Source organism: Epinephelus moara, chromosome 20 (assembly GCF_006386435.1).
Source record: "Epinephelus moara isolate mb chromosome 20, YSFRI_EMoa_1.0, whole genome shotgun sequence".
Classification (NCBI taxonomy): domain Eukaryota; kingdom Metazoa; phylum Chordata; class Actinopteri; order Perciformes; family Serranidae; genus Epinephelus; species Epinephelus moara.
The window spans coordinates 45,965,210-45,982,432 of record NC_065525.1 but is presented as its reverse complement, the minus strand read 5'-3'; the positions used below and the strand labels follow the sequence as shown (position 1 = coordinate 45,982,432).

General features: G+C 44.1%; 1 protein-coding gene and 1 long non-coding RNA gene across 2 annotated transcripts in view; one reads left to right on the top strand and one right to left on the bottom strand.

Moving 5' to 3' along the window:
* Positions 1-226: 226 nt before the first annotated feature.
* Positions 227-13,989, bottom strand: LOC126408625 (rhombotin-1-like). The gene is made up of 5 exons (XM_050074295.1): positions 13,652-13,989; positions 11,516-11,729; positions 6,679-6,804; positions 6,250-6,358; positions 227-774 (listed from the first exon to the last, which is right to left on the bottom strand). The coding sequence occupies exons 1-4, from the start codon at positions 13,671-13,673 to the stop codon at positions 6,253-6,255; spliced, it is 468 nt and encodes a 155-aa protein (XP_049930252.1). The 5' UTR covers positions 13,674-13,989; the 3' UTR covers positions 227-774; positions 6,250-6,252.
* The window catches only part of LOC126408628 (uncharacterized), a 13,807-nt gene continuing 3,399 nt past the window's right edge, over positions 6,816-17,223 (top strand). Inside the window, exon 1 of the long non-coding RNA XR_007571913.1 lies at positions 6,816-9,073. This is a non-coding gene — a long non-coding RNA (uncharacterized LOC126408628). The remainder of the gene's footprint in view (positions 9,074-17,223) is intronic.

Below are 17,223 nucleotides of genomic sequence, written 5' to 3'. Positions count from 1 at the left end.
CCCACTTTAGATTTAAACCCCGCCCACTTGGAGTACAGATACAGATCATTTAGTTGGTTGAACAGACACAGATACAGATACAGATAATGGTGTACTCACTCATCCCAATGAAAAACCATATCAGACAAATTCTTATTTTGTATATGTCCAATAATCTGTCCTGAGGGGAGGGTTAGGTCACTTCCTCCCTCTGATGTCACTCACGACAAATAATGAGTTCACAAACTGAAATTAAAATTCACTTTAATTAGTCAAGAAGAAAAAAACAGTTTGAGATCAGAGTGAAAACTGAAGTGTGTCGGGTTCAAAGCTCCGTTCAGTCCAGTCCTCAGAGAGACGAAGGACCTTGAGCTGTATTTACACCTGTGAACATGTCGGAGTTTGTTTTGGTGGGCGGAGTCGACCACAGAGGAGGACGGCGTTCAGAGCGACCTGACAGTCAGAGACAGGCTCAGTATTTCTCTCTGTGACGGATGACTTGTTCCCTTCATCCAGCTGGTGTGTAATTTCCACTCTGGTGAACAGACTCTTCAGATTATTATGTGTTCAATGTTAAAATAAAAAAGAAGACGAAGGGCCGAAGCATCTTCATCCACATCAAACATCCTCCTCATCCTCACGTCCCGGTCGACCTCTGGCCCGTCTGAAATGTTTCCACGCAGCTCGATAACAAAGAGTTCAGTCAGAGGAAACATGTCTGAAACAGGAAACTGATGAAGACTCTGCTGCTGTGAGCTTCATCGTCCAGCTGGCTCTCAGTCGTTCTGCGCTGATCTGCAGAGAAGAAGAAGAAGAAGAAGAAGAAGCAGAAGAAGAAGAAGAAGCAGTGTGTTCAATAAAAACATGTGATCAGATTCATGTCCTCTAATAACAGTTAATAAACTGTGGTTTAACTTCTGATCCCAGACTCTGTTTAATATGAAAACACATTTTCACTTTTGGAAAAACACAATAAATCAATCAATAATTTTTTATTATATTTCAGAGGAAATACGATGCTCAGAATACGACAAGGTCTCGTTATAAAACTGAACCAAAGCGTGACGGTGTGTGAGAGGAAACAGCATTTTAGAAGTGTGTGGAAAGTCTTTATTACGTATATATCTCAGACGTTCTCACTGATCTCGGCCGAACTACAGAAACTGTTTCCTGTTTGTTCTTCTTGTTTCCTGTTTGTTCTTCTTGTTTCCTGTTTGTTTCACTCTGAATGTTTATGTCATTCAGATTTTAATGAGACCTTCTGATTATATCAGGTTGAATCATCTTGAATTAAAGTGGACGCAGTAGAACGAAGGTCCTGACCGGCCCCAGGGAACCTTCAATGACTGGAAACACTGTGTGCATCACTGATGAGGTGGTCTCAGACTCAGCACTGTTCATGTCAACATTACATAAAGATCTGGAATCACATTATGTTTCTGCTGCAGTGGGAATAAAACACTCTGACTTGTTTTTGTTCCTCTAAACCAATCACAATCATCCTGCGTCATTGGATGTTAGCGCTGCTGCTGTGTTTCACACCGGCAGGGCACCGGTACGGTTCTGGTTCCGGCTCTGGCTCCGTTCTGGAGTCTCAGAACCTGGGTGCTGTCTGGCTAACCAGCCCGTGTCCACACCAGTTTAAGCAGAACCAAAGTGGAAGGACGTTACTCCGCGTCACTCAGGCGGAAATAAACACAGCAGCCAGCAAAATGACAGATCGCATGGAGATTATCTGCAAGCTTTCGCTTTGTTACTCCAGTTATTTGTTTTCATCCAACAATCCAGCATGCACCAACTGTTGATGATGACAAGACATAGAAGACGATCACGTATAAGGCGAATGGTATGTAAAAAGTATATGCTCGTGTTTTTATAGATATCTATGGTCTTCACAGCCTTGAATGTCACACGGCCACTTATGATGTCACAGTTCGCAAGGAAAAACCAACTATTTTTTGGTTCCGCTGGAAACCGACTTTTCAGGTTTGCGCCGGCCGGTTCAAAATTGGGTTCGGGAACCAGAACCGTGCCAGTGCCCTGCCGGTGTGAAAGCCCTATGGGAGGAGAGCTGCTCTGTTTTCTGATCCGGCGGGGAGTTTGGTCGGTCTGAGATCAGAACCCGAGTGCAAAAAGGATCATATTCAGTTATTGTTTCCAAAGATACGACACATCAACTCTGACTATCAGAAAACAGATCAGCATCAGGAGAGTCCTGTGAGGTGGACTCTGAGCTTTCCTGAGGTGCGTTCACAAGTTGTTTCATAGGTTGTAGATCTTTGCAACAATTCAGTCAAAGAACCAAACACCATGTCTTATTGCTCGCTCCAAGTCTGAGTCACAACTCAACTTTTTCAGCCTGTAGGTTGTTCTGTCGGCAGCCCTGTTTTTACAGGGTCCTCACCATGTTGTCAGGTACAGTTCTTCCCCCACTGAGGTGAGGGTCACAGCTACAGGTGGCCTCTGGGAAACGCTTTTGGTCTGGCTTCTGATCGGTCTTCTTCTTCTTCTTCTTCTTCTTCCTCCTCCTTTGCATGGCCTTAAGGTTTGAGTTATATCACCATGCTCCTGACAGTGCTTCGACTTGTTGTGCATTTTCATTTTTTCAGTACTAAGGAGGAAAATCCTGTTTTTAAAAATACCCTGTCTGTGTGGACTGGTTCTAAATATACTCGTGTTGTTTCTAACAGCACATGAACAAGAAATGAAAAGTGTCACCAGAGGAAGTCAAAGAACATTATTAACTATAATAGAAAGAGAACTCATCTCAGCTGCAACAAACCAAAGAAATGTCTTTCAGTTCAGTCCCAGTTCAGACCTGGGGTCATGAAGGTCGTGTAAAACAAGTTACTGTCTAATTCAAGCAGGACGAGAACCAAGAAAAATACACATGTAAAAAGCAGCGGTCACATTTATAAGTCTTTGACTAAAGTTTAAATAAATCTATAAACAGTCCAACATCTACAGAGTTATTTGGGTCCTGAGAGCAGAGTTTAGAGTTCGAGCATCTGGGAGCCAGAAAAGCTTCAGTGGAGCCACATTTCTGAAGTCAACTCCCATTTTAACACAATCCAAACTAAATACTCAGTAGATGACACTTAAAGACGCTTCAGCTCTCAGCTCTGGACTCAGTGAACAACATGTCCTCTGGATGTTTCTGTAGAAGAAGAAAAATGATCTCTGAGAGTCTAAAGTTGTTTCAACATGAACTCTGCAGGACCTAAAAACCGAGCGGAGGAAAAAACCCTGTGCACTTCCAGCGCCGCACGGTGTGGTGTGTTTTATGAACTGTAGTTGTACAGTTAGTATCATAATGATGGGTTGGGCTGCCGGTGGCTTCAGGCTCTGTTTCTGAACCCTGAAACCTTCATGACTGTGGAGATTGTGGTGTCCGCTGCACTTGCTTTCAAACGTCTCTCATCTGCCCTCACAGCCGACCACGGCCACGCCCGTCAAAGGACGAGCTGCTACTGCCACAGGATTTATTTCTCTGCTGTTTAAAGATTTAAATAAACAGCCTGTTTAAAGGACGTTTCAGAATGAAGCAAACTCAGAGGCCTCCAGAGAAAATGTGATTTACGTAGAAGAAAGTGTGCTGCATTTAAAGGCAGCAGAGAGGACTCAGACATATATCCTGATACTCAGACTCATGTTGTTGTCCCGCTGTTACCCCTGACGCAGCTGGTCGCCGTTACACAGTATAGTGACCAGCTGCTTTCTGTGTTTCGTCACTGTCTGATGCCACACATCACCAATCACAGGTGGTTGGCGACTTCTGAAGGCGACTTCAGAGTGAGACCAGGTTGACCAGGAGGTGTTGGAGATGTTTTGTCTTTACTTTTGCAGAGCTGTCATGTCGTCCATCTTTATAAACAGTCTATGCTTCAGTCCAGGTGGACGTTTGTGCCAAAGTTGAGGAAATTCCCTCGAGGCATTCCTGAGATATTGTGTTTATGAGAATGGGACAGATAATAATAATAATTATTAGATGGAGGGATGGACGAACAACCTGAACATAAAGCCTTCAGCCACAGCTGTCGCCGGCACAGAGGCGTAAAAACAGCTGCCTGCTGCATCTGGATATGAAGTCGATGTGAGTCATTATCAGGACTGTTCTCACAAACTTTACATATGTTTTCCTATAAAAAGTAAGGGCCAGTCCCAATACCCCCCTTAGCCCTACCCTACATTTGTGCGTTCCCGCAAGGGGTAGTGGTGTCCCAGTTCCTTTTTGCGTGTAGGGGTAGGGGGCATAACGAGGGGTAGTGGGTATAAAACTAGCCCTTGGGAGCGAGGGATTTCAGATGCTGACTTGCCAGCAAGGGGGAGACGTTGCCATGGCTACCACCGAGCAACAGATGGGGAAAAAAGTTCATACATGTACGTATAATTTTGCAAATAAACATTTGTAAAAACGTTTTCAAATAACTGTGTATTTGTGTAGAGAACATTAAAACAATTTTTTATTGCTATTCACGATGTTTAGATTGGAGTTGACAGAAAGCTAGCCAGCTAGCTAACATTACCCAAGTCAGGTTGCATGTTAGCTAGCTAGCTAGCTCGCACTATCTGACATCTGTCATCTGTCCTGTTCTGGAAAATTGTCGGATTTTTCACATTACAATAACACGCCAGCTAGTATAACTATGCTGCCTTGTAATGTTAGCTGGTTAGCTAGCTAGCTAGCAGAAGTCCCCTGTCGTATGTCGTTCATCAAACGAAGCATGATGAATACAGCAAATGCGATCGGTAGGATGAACTCAACTGGAGACTCCGTTGTAGATGCCGGTTGGAAATGTAGATGGCTCGCAGCTTCCTGTTTAAAATAGTTGCATATGCGTGAACGTAACCGACGCGGTGACGTAGTGAGTGGTGTCCCAATTCCTATGGATAGATTTAAACCCCTACTCCTCGTTGCTTCATTTTGAGGGCCAAGGGGTTGTGGACAATGGGAGGTATTGGGATTGGGCCTTAACCACCCAGAATCATGTATATCCTACATATTTTGAAAGGCTGCGATCATGTGACCAATGTGCTGATGACAGTAAACAGTGAGCAGTCCTGAGTGCTTGTAAGGAGGCAGGTTGGGGTGGTGGATGGAGTCATGTGATCAGATCTGTGTGAACTCTGAGTCATTTTAAGGAACGTCCTAACCATGTTTCTCTTCCTGAACCTGACCTCTGTAGCTTAACGTTACGTGGGGCGCAGATTTGTAGGATATACGAACGGTTCTATGAGAATACGTTGCGTAATCATGTATGGTTTTCCCCTGTCACACAGTCACTTGATTAAGTGCTGATGTTTTAAAATAATCAGTGGAGATTAAGGCTGCTGTCAGCCCTAGAGTGGTCTCCTCTGGTCTGAATCAGGGACTCATGTTGTTCCAAAGTTGTATAATTGCCTAGAGTTGGTTGGTGTTCTCACGGCAGCATTTACAAGAGGACCAGATCAAATGCCTTGTGTGAGAAAGCTGCTCTTGATTGGTCAGAATTTCCATGTGGGAAAAATCCAGGAAGTAAAGCAAACGTTGAAGAAGAGTACACTTGCAAGATAAATGTGACACTTTCTAATGTCACAATGGAGGGACAACTACGCAGGTTGATTTTAGCGCTGCTCATCGTGGACTATATTGCCGTCATTATTCATTTTAGTCAAACCATACAGTTTGAAAACGAGGCGCGGCTCCAACCTCCACCTCCTCAAGAAGGTCTTGGTCCGGTTGTTTTGGTGTGTTCACACCTGCACAAAGGAACCACACTGAGGAAACCAACCTGAGTTTGACTGAGCTGAACCAAACAGGACAGGTGTGAACGCACCCTAAAGCATAAAAGTCATATTAGTATTCAGTACAGATTGAAACCATGTTTGAAATCGTGCTCCTTCATTAGTTGAAACCGTAGACATTAAAAGGTGAACCTTGTTATCCGTTTCACTGAGAGGATGTTCGAGGACCTTTAATGAATCAGACTCGTCTGTGTGTTTTAAATATCCACATGATACACAACATGGATGAAATCATCTGACGTCAGTTCATCTTCATCCAAACTGAACGTATGTGTTCACACTAAGTGTCACATAAAACAGACTCTGTCCACAGACAGTCTGCTCCAACATATCTGAGGATGATGATGTCATCAGCAGCCTCATGTCTACATATGGTCATATTTGGGATGAGCTCTGTGAGTTCACTCGTATGTCTTCCAGATATCTGTGTGCATGTTTTAGTTCAGGCTGTCAGAGGGCTGTAATTCATGGCCATCAGAACATTACCTCTTATTGAGACGGCCTCTCCGCGCTGCCGTTAAGATGGCCTCCTTCGTAGTCCAGCTGGCACAGGATCATGTTGTTCTTGAGGAAAAACTTGTCTCCCACGCAAAATCTGCAGAGAGGAATAAAAATATGGAACTGGGTCTGTGTTCTGGAGCTGAAGTGAATCATGACGTCCCCGAGGAGCATTTCAGGCGTATTTTCAGCACTGCTATGATAATCAGAAAATTAATCTTGCATGATTGCTGACTGATTAACTACCCGAGCCATACACATAGTTTGAACCCCCTGGAGGATTGAAACAGCGCAGTAATTTTCATCACATTCTGATTACAATGCTTCGCCCCATAATGACCAGTGAGCTCAGCAGAGCGCCTCCCAGATAAGTCAACTGAATTTGATCTCCCTGGCTAATTGCTCCCCTAATCTTACCTCTGGCGGCAGAGCTGACAGGCGAAGCAGTCTAAATGGTAGACGTTGTCTCTGGCTCTCATCACCATCTCAAAGGCAGGGATCAGCTTACTGCAGGCTGCACAGTTCCCCGTCACCCCAAAGAGCCTGCGGAGGGAAACAGGGCGACAGGCAGACCTGGAGTCTGGACGCACTTCACACACATTTCTGCCAAAAACTCCACAGGAAAAAAAACCACAGTGACGGGCCTGAAGATGTTTCAGCAGGACAGGACAGGTTTTAAAGTATCTGCTCTGTATTTCCTGCTGCTGATACTGATGCAGCGTTACATCACAACATATTGATCTAACACGTAGTTAAGATCAGCCAAGTGTGAGGAAACATTCCCATCAGCTTTGTTATGAGTCTCAGTACGAGGAGGAGACATTATAACATGACAGGAGATGAATGCAACAAACTACAGACAGAATTAAACTGCAGAGCCGCTGCTGCTGGACTTAAATGTAAAATACAACTTTAACAGTCGAGCAAACAATTTCCCCCCGGGGATTAATAAAGTATTCTGAATCTGAATCTGAATCTGAATCTAACGTTAGTGTCACCGACTGTTCTGTTTGTGTGTCCCTCTTGAGTTGCCGTAGGGCAGAGAAAGTTTGGGGACTTGTGCTTGTGTGAGAGTTTTGGTGTGAAGAAAACTGAACGGGCAGCGTTCACTGTTGGAGCTGTTACACCGTCTGCTGAATCCAGGACGCTCGGCTACATCAGTTATATTAACGAGACCCAGAGTCTACAGCCACGCTGACATGTTGGCATTCATCAAGTTGTCATGCTATCATTTGCTCATTAGCACTGAGCAGTGTGCAGCTACTTTAGGGATGATCTGCTGATTTCAACCAGCTGTTCATCAGAGCAGTGTGGCACGTCTGTGAAAATGAACTGTGGTAAAGTTTCCTCCATCTGACCAGCGCTCACATCTCTCTGCTCCTCTGCCAGAACAAATCTGCAGCTCTCAAACTACAGATTGTGTTGACTCATCTCTGTTTGCCCGCCACCACGGACACAAAGAGTATAGGAGCAGATCCAGAAACAGACCCGCCCCTCTATCTCACACTCAGAGCAAATAGTAAATTTTAAACACACAAATTATTGATTTTAGTACAAATTAAACTTTTGATAAGAGTCATAACTGAGAGCTTTTTCAGTCCTCTACATACAATTTGCTGCAATAAAAATGACTGAAGTCAAACTGAGAGACTGAAAACTTTTTATCTTATTAAATAAAACAGATGATGATTTTTGAAGAAGTTTTGGGAAAAAATGTACAACCGAAAAATCTAATAAATCACAATATATCGCAGTCAGTGTTATCGCAATACTCAGCATATTGCAACACTGCACTTGTGATTCACATCCCTAACTCTCACAGAACAGTTCAATGACAGTACACAGCAGTTGTGTAATTAACGTAAAGTTACTGTGGTTAAGTTTAAGAATAGAAACATGAGGACGGGTCTTAAAATGACTCAGAGTTCACACAGATCCAAACACGTGACTCGGCCCACCAGCCCAACCTGCCTCCTCACAAGCGCTCGGACTGTTTCCTGTTTACTGCTTTTGTTTCCTCACTGTAGCCAGTATCTCACTGTCACTATCCTCACTCAGATTTTAAGAAGCTACAAATTATATTCAGCCACAAAATAAGTCTGAAAATCTTTGGTCTGAACTTCACTTTGCAGTCAGCCATCCTGGAATAATGTGAGACCACCTCCACATCGTAACAACGTTGTTCTGTGAGTCAGAAACACTAGTTTGTTTGTTTTTATCAGCTGCTGCAGGAAACTTTAGATTCTTGTCTTGTTGTGAACCATGAAAGTTTCCAGAGTTATAAAAGCTGTCATAAACTGATTATAAGTTGGATCTGTGTTGCTTTATATCAGCTGCTGATAGAGAGCAGCTAGACGGAGATGGACTGATATGAAAATGTGACTTTAAGAAGCAGATGGTTTTTCTTGCTTTACAGGACACATTACAGGAACAAACCTGAGAGTCTGAAAGCAGCGCTGTGTGTGAGCTGTGTCCTCAGACTACCTGAGAACAAGCGCTGTGTTGTGTGACTCAGTGCTGCTGACCAGCTGCAGATTGCTTCACCTCCCCGAGAGCCCGACACATGAAGATAAGTTACTGATTTCCATATTCCAGGAAAAAAAAGGAGGTCTGGGAGGAACCGCTGTGAAAAACAACATCCTCAGAGAAAGCAAAGGGAGGACAGCGTTGAGTGTTGAGTGTTTGTCTCCCACAGATATCAGACGACAAATGAAAACACGTCATCAAACAAGTGACCAGCACGGGAACAAAAGCGAGTCCTAATTAAGCGAATGTTCTGATCTAACGAGCTCGAGTCCTGAGCAGGCACCTGGTGGGTTTTTCCTTCTCCTTAACGAGGCTACGCAGCTCAATGCTAATTCTCTACTAATGGTCCAATTAAAAGAAATCACATGGTTTTAATCCTGCTCTTCAAAGGCTTTTGGTCTGCGCCCTCACAATGATGAGGAAAACAGGAGGCAATCGAGCCAATTTAACTGTCAGAAGGGGTTTTGGTCTCTTAAGTGCAGCGCGGCTAATGAGAGACTTAGCTCCAACCAAATCCAGCTGGATTGTACATGAGACTAACACATGAGTTCAGCAATGTGGCCGAGATATCAGCAGTTCTCCTGCTGACCTGACACCAGACGGCATTATTTCACTAAATGAAGCCAGATAAGTCTCAGAAGGGCCGTTTGAGCCGCGGCTGCAGCTCTGTGTAGAAAAGTGTCATCAAGATTCACGATTCAAGACTCTTTAAAGTCCATTTAAAACATATAACACTCGTAGTGTGGCGAGAGGTCGGGTTCAGACGATGTTTAAACATTTATCTTCATCTGAAGGGTCTGTGGTGAGAGCTGTCAGTGTGTGAAGGGTTATAAACCTCCATCACAAGACTCTTCACTCTCCTCGACTAAGAGTTATAAGCTCAAAGAAATTATTTCTTATTTGCTTTCTTGCCAAAAGTTAAAAAACTGAGACCAATAAATATGTATCTGCAGCCAGGAGACAGTTAGCTTAGCTTAGCTTAGCTTAGCATTAAGGGCTGGAAACAAAGGGGAAACCTCTAGCCTGGCTCTCTTCAGAGCTAACAAAATCCAGCCACCAGCACCTCTAACAGCTGAAACACACGGGTACAGACACAACTCGCAGACGGAGCCGAGTGCGACACAGACTCTGACTTTGTAGCGTGCGGTTGTGAACGAGCTTCACTCTGTGTGACGGAGTTCTGCTGAATGAGGCAGTTGGTTTTGGAGGTTTTAAAAGCATGTACGTTTTATTACCTGGTACTGAATTAATTAGCTGGATTGTTTTAACAACAACCAATAAAAATATATCCGGAGACAGTTAGCTTAGCTTAGCTTAGCTTAGCTTAGCATAAAAGCCAACGCTAACAAACCCACCCACCAGCATCTCTAATGCTCTCTTATCAAACTGTCATGTGTCTCGTTTGTTCAAACGTGTAGTAAAAACCAGAGGTGGGGGACTCGAGTTACAAGACTTGACTCGAGTCCGACTTATCGCAAATTTGAGGACTTGAGACTTGCTTGACTAACACTGATGAAAGACTCAACTTGACTTTGACTTGGTATTCATGACTTGAGATTTGACTTTGACTTGAGACAGATGCCCTGAAAGGACTTGACTTTTTTTAATTTAATATTTGTATTTTTCGAGATGTTGAGAAGTTACGTTTTGTTTTTTAAATATGATGACGCACATGTCGCAGCGAGGGAGGACCAGCCTGCTGATATTCGTGCCCAAGCTACCACATCTGTCCTCAGAGTAATGGCGGTACGTACGGCAGCATCATGAGCTTCATTTGTTTATAACCTACGTAATCAGGAAGGCTGCGTCGAGCTTCTCATCAAACTCTCGACAAAAAAACAAGCGGGCATATTTCCCAGAGTGCTAAACTATTCCTAAACATCTTGGTTCTGGTGATCCAACCTCAACAAAACGCCACGTGGTCGCTCCTCAGGGCAAAATCCAACCTTCACGTATGTTTCTGTGGTTCCTCTGTGCTGACCTCAGCCTCCGTCGTCTCATTTCTTTTCACTGTTAATAAGTCACGTTGGCATCAAAGTGGCCAGAAAAAGCAGAGCGGAAGAACATTTTTGCTTTAATATGCAAATCCAGCAGCTAACGACACGGCATGAATCCTGCTCAGGTCCAGGTCAAAGCAGAACGTCTGTGTGTGTGTGTGTGTGTGTGTGTGTGTGTGTGTGTGTGTGTGTGTGTGTGTGTCCACTTTACTGACTTTAACACAGACTGCAGAGTCCCAGTAAGACGACTGGAAACAGACTCCAGTCCAAACATGGTGAGACATGTCAGGACTTGTTGTGAACCTCTAAGAAACATGAAACACCTCCTGTTGACTGAAGCTTCATGAATCAGCCTGAAGGTTCATCAACACTTTGATGTGAGCTGACACACACACACACACACGCACACACACACACACACTCGATGGTTCACACTGTCAGTTATCTACATGTGGAACGTTACCTGAAAGCTGATGCTTCACTGTTTGTGTTGAAATGATCCGTGATGTTTAAATCTGTCCTCATGTTTGTCACAGGTCACTGTTTCTGGTGGACTGTCAGATTAATTTAATATTTCTGATAATCTAAATGTTCAGATTAATTCATCCTGAGTGGACCTACAGTCACAACAGTCTGCTTCAGATCAGTCCTTCAGTCTTTAACAGAATCTATCTGCAAACTTTCTTACTCCGTCTCTCAGTCCAGATACACCTGTAGGTGGGTGTGGTTACCTGAGGTAGTCCCTGCGGCAGAGGATGAGGTTGGCGCGGGTGTAGAGGGTGGAGCCCACCCGGCCCAGGCGGCAGTCACAGCAGGCGCACTTCAGACAGTCCTCGTGCCAGAACCTGTCCAGCGCCTGCAGCATGAAACGGTCCCGGATCTTCCCATTACAGCCGGCGCAGCCCCGCGACTTCTCTCTGGACTGGAGGGACACCAGAGACACACCTGGAAGGAAGCAGTCCAACAGGTGGACAGAGAGACGAGGACAGAGACACACAGGGTTAAATCAGAAAAGCTCAGGAATATGTCAACATCAATCATGATTAACGGCCACGTTCATGGGAATATTAAAGGTCCAGTCTGTCAGATTCAGGAGGATTACAGATTACAGATTACAACCATCTGAAACTTCTCCTGGATTCCTTCAGTGTTGATTGTTGAGGAGCTGAATCATCCACAGAGGTCTCTTCCTCTCAGAAACACACAGATCAGAGGTCTCATCTATAAAACAGTGGGTAGGATCCAAACTAAAAATATACGTACAGACAAAAGCCAAAAATGGCGTGCGCCAATAAAATCTGAAAGCTTGTCACTGAGGGGCTGCTAACTTTGGTGGCCGACGCAAAAACATGAATGTCTCTATCTAGAGTCAGTGTTTGGTTTGTCCGCTCTGGGCTACTGTAGAAACATGGTGATCTCTGTAGACGAGGACCTGCTCCCTGTGTAGATATAAACAGCTCATTCTGAGGGAACAAGAACAAAACCATTAGAGCGGTGATGACCAGTCAGTGTGATCTGCAGGGACTTTTAGCTCTGTTTTTGGTCTCCACCAACTCCTGAAAGCTCCACCAGCTAGCTGCTAATGTTACCAGTGTGTTTGCTGCTGAGCTGCTGGTTGTTCATCTCCACCAACAAATCAACGTTACATGTAGCAAAAACACAATTAGTCTTATTTTCATCTGAAGAAAAGACAACAATCAGATTATATTTAAATCCGACACACTGGAGCTTTAAAGGGGAACTAAACCCCCCTCTCTGGGCATTACTCCGCCCACAGCTTGATTTCAAAAAGTTCAGAAAAGATAGGCGGAGCTGAGGGAAGGAGGGGGGGGGGGGGGGGGTGAGACAGGCGAGCGGCTGAGGAAGGGGGCGGAGTTAAGATTGTCCCTCGCTGCGGGGAGAGAGGTCCCTCTCCTCCGCTCCACACTTCGACTTATTTTCATTGTGCCGATGGTGGCTTGGAAAACCGCCCCTAACTGTGTCACATGGGCAGAAGGGAAGGCGGCCGGTTCTATTTCTCCCTCTCTGGGAGCCTGGGCTCAGAGCAGCAGCCCACCGCATCCATCCACCCCTCCCTCCCTCGCGGCCCGGCCGCACATACACCCCCCCCCGATGCTCGGCTCTCTCTGCGGACAGAATGGTTTTATAGTAAGGGGAGGAGTAAAGGGAGGAGGGCGGGCTTTAGTGTGGACGGTTAGTGACGTCATTCGCCTCGAAAAAGAATCATTCGCCTCCAATGTAATGTAATGTAAATTCAAGTGTAGTAACCAGATTTCAAGCTGTAGAGGGCACTCCATACCACATTTTTAAAATAAAATGTAGATTTTCAACAGTCTACAACAGTTTTCAATATTTTGAGCAGGATCAGTCAGTAACACGACTATACAACCAGAAACAATGATTATCAGCTGAAAAAAATGGTTTTAGGGTTTAGTTACTCTTTAACATAATGATCAAAGGTGTCGATAATCCAGAAACTTTCTAAATGAATGTTTTCAGTGACAGATTTAACAACTGTGAAGAAACATGTTACAGACACTGTGGTGCGTGTCAGTAAATTATAGTTATATCTAATGAAAATAAACAGTCAGGTTGAATAATAATTATCAACAGATGTAATCAGGAGTATAAAACATGTGAGAAGTCAATATCAGGTCCATTATGCCTGAAAATATGAGTTGAGTTTCAGTCTTCTTCATTCAGCTTAATAAAAGTATCACAGACAAAGTTTGTCTTTAAAACTGGAGACAACGTCTGTTTTCTGTCACAGTCCTGGAGGACAGTCCTGGAGGACAGACAGTCCTCAGACCTCTCTGTGTGTAACATGAAGAGAAGAAGCATGAAGACAGACATGTCTCTGTACTCACTGTCCTCCTTGTCCAGCACCATCCTGTCGTCACAACAGTCCAACAGATCCAGGAGGGTGAGACAGGCTGAGGCTCAAACTTCACAGCAGCAGCAGCTCCGCAGGAAGCAGCTCACACACACCGGCCATCAGAGCAGAGACAAACCAGCGTCTCCCGGTCCCACCGGTCCGGTCCCGGTCAGTCCTCTGATCAGTCCTCTGATCTGTCCTCTGATCTGTCCTCAGTGTGTCCTCTGATCTGTCCTCAGTGTGTCCTCTGATCTGTCCTCAGTGTGTCCACAGCCTGCTGCTGCTCTCAGATCAGCTCCTCTGTGCGGACTGAGCCTCCTCACACAGCTCCCTCCTCCTCCCTCCCTCTCCTCCTCCTCCCGCCTGCTCCTCCTCCTCCCTGCGTGCTAATTATATAAAGTCATTATGCTCAGATGTGATAGAATCAATTATTCAGCAGGGTCCGGGCCTCAGCTCTTTTACAATCAGCTTATTCAACACCAAGGACACCAATTATCTCCGCGGCGCCCTGTAGACACAGCACCGGCACCACCGGCACCACCGGCACCGGCCCGGCTGCGTCTCTTTCTACTCTACGTGACACAGTTGTATCCAAAAAAAAAAGCCATGTCACAGGTGAAGAAACAGGAATGATATGATGTCATAATATTAATAACATAAAATCTTCTGCGTCTGTTGAGTCAGTAAAACGCACAGTTTTTACCTCTGAATAAAAAGTAACGTAAATTAAAAAATACTTCAGTAAAGTATATGTACTTCAGATCTGCAATAAAGTACAGTACAGAGTAAATATGAGATACTTAGATACATTACACCTGTTACATGTAAAATTTAAAAGTACAAAAGTATCAACATCAATTTATAATAAAGTACCAAAAGTAATTTATTACTTGAATGCCTAATTTTAAAATAACATCCATGATGTTACTGAACTATAAAAAGTGATTGGCATTTATGTGAACATCTCTTGAATGTCACAGCCGATGAAGGCGGGGCTAATTTCACTTCCTTTATCTGTAATATTACATCATAATGTATTAGTTGATTTTAAGGCTGGGTGATATGGCTTTAAAAAAATTTGCAATATATTTTAGGCAGTACTCAATAAATATCTTGATATTTTAAAATCCCCTGTAAACTACACCACTAAAATACAAGATTATTAAATGAACTACAGTTACACTAAAGTTAAATAAAGTGGTAACTGTCATATAATTAAGTTTAATAAAGTACTATTACAATGAAGTATTGCTATAATTAAATAAATCAAAATGGAACCGTCTGTGCTTTTATTTTGAAGCACCTGGCTCGTCTTGGACAGGAAGTGTCAATGTTTTTACTGTGAAGTTTCCTGTCAACAGTTAGCTGTTGGCAGTTAGCACAAAGTTAAACTGTTCCTGCACCACCTTTAAATGTGAGGATTTATTCACTGTGAGCTGGTTACAAACTAACAGCTCTCCAGTTTATGTATTAATAGTATTTGCAGATTGTACTGGTGCTCCATGGTCACAAAATACAACTGTGAGTCGTGCTTTGGAGCCCCACAGGTACAAAGACACCTCACCTGCTCACACTATCGATAAACTCATTAAGTAAAACTGTTACAGCAGCGCCACTAACCGTGATGATTTATTAACTGTGAGCAGGAAACAGACTAACAGCTCCACAGTTATATATTAATATATGTGCATGTCACACTGGTGCTCCATGGTCACAAAATAGTGATGGTCTGCAGCTGTGATATAAAAACACTTGCAACAGAGTATTTACACACTGTGATGCTGATACGTTTACTGAAGTAAAGGACTGAATACTTTGTCCACTTCTGCCTATGGCCTGTGGTTTAACTATAAAACTACAAGTCCTGACTACGACAGAAAACTGCAGAGGAAACAGAGCGACCACAGGACGTCTATAGTGATATAAGAATATTTTAGGGATAGCATGAATAAGAGCTGCTGTGAGTTTGTCCTGAGGAGTCACACGAGTGTAGAGAGGTGAAGATTCAGATTGAACCCGATCACCACGGACACGTCTTCAGTCCCAGCTGATTGATTATTGGAACATTACAGTGATTTTCATCAGTGGCATCCATAAACAGAGCGCTGCAGCCAAACACATGATGAGGCTGTGAATCGTGCTCATTACGCGCTGTGGCATAAACAACTGTTCTAACATGGCCCCAGGATCAGGTCACACTAATTAACCAGCACCATCGACCCACAATTCCCTCATTATCCGCCCTCTCATCTCATCGCATACAGGCCATCAAGACAGCTAACGATCAACCGACTAATTAATCAACTGATGAGGTGCGAGTGAAGCTGCGGGTTCCCTCTTCATTTGGGAGACACATGGGAGCTAATTAGTTCAATTATTAATGCATCTAATTAAATAGTTTCTCTGGGTGATGGCGGCTCAGGTCTCGTCTGTGCTGATAAATGGATCGGCGGAGCATCAGACCCCTCTTGTCCTTTCCTCTGACATGCTTAAACTCCAGAGCGACGCTGAGGCTAAACATTACAGGCTGTTCACAGAGCCCATTAAGCTAATGGTGCTAAGAGCAGTCTGTGGCTCACATTAAAGGTGAGCTGTGGTTCGCCTCTAATTAGCACTCTGTGAAAATAGGAGGCCTTTTTTTGGCCATCTGCTGCGGCTCGCCTCACCGCCGTGTCCTCTGTGTGAAAAAGGGCAGAGACAAATTTAGGCTGTGTTTTGTGTGGAGGCTGTTTGTCACATATGAATCCACATGTCATACAGTACCAGCTCAAGTTAGACGGAGGAAACCGCTGCAGTCTGTGGGTTTAAAACCACAGCCTGCTCCTGCTCCTGCTGCTGCGTGTCACACTGGAAACACTAAACCAGTGTTGTTTAGACTCTGAAGCCTTTTATACGCGTTAGATTCAGACTGAACTTCACTCATTCTCCAACACGTCATTACATTGTTTTTATCTTCCACATGCAGTGTGCAGGAGGCACACGTATTTTAATCCTGGTTAAAGGGATGTAAAGAAAAACTCATGGACGTGAGACTGAAGCAGAATTTATACTTCTGCGTCGAGTCAACGCTGTACCCTGACGTGCACCTCCCCAGAGATGTAACTCCACGTCACAGTGACGCAGACCTCCTGTCTGTCTCNAACACGTCATTACATTGTTTTTATCTTCCACATGCAGTGTGCAGGAGGCACACGTATTTTAATCCTGGTTAAAGGGATGTAAAGAAAAACTCATGGACGTGAGACTGAAGCAGAATTTATACTTCTGCGTCGAGTCAACGCTGTACCCTGACGTGCACCTCCCCAGAGATGTAACTCCACGTCACAGTGACGCAGACCTCCTGTCTGTCTCTGTAAGCTGAAACCATTTCCCTCAGTGGAAACAAAGCTTTGATTTACTTTAATTTCACAGATAAGAAACAATAAATTGTGAAGACAATAAAGCCTCCACACACTGTGTGTGATTTATCCTGGCTGAAATATGAGCAGAGGAAATCTCTGCTAGCTGCTAGGCTAATTTATACAATGTAAAATGCCATAGGCTTGTGCTAATAACGTTAGCATG

What these genes read in the sequence shown, in the direction of transcription:
- LOC126408625 (XM_050074295.1), bottom strand. Translation starts at nt 13,673, where the DNA reads ATGGTGCTGGACAAGGAGGACA. An exon ending in GGTGCTGGACAAGGAGGACA is followed by an intron (nt 11,730 to 13,651) that starts GTGAGTACAGAG and finishes GCTTCCTTCCAG; the next exon opens with GTGTGTCTCTGGTGTCCCTC. An exon ending in TGTCAGCTCTGCCGCCAGAG is followed by an intron (nt 6,359 to 6,678) that starts GTAAGATTAGGG and finishes TCCTCTCTGCAG; the next exon opens with ATTTTGCGTGGGAGACAAGT.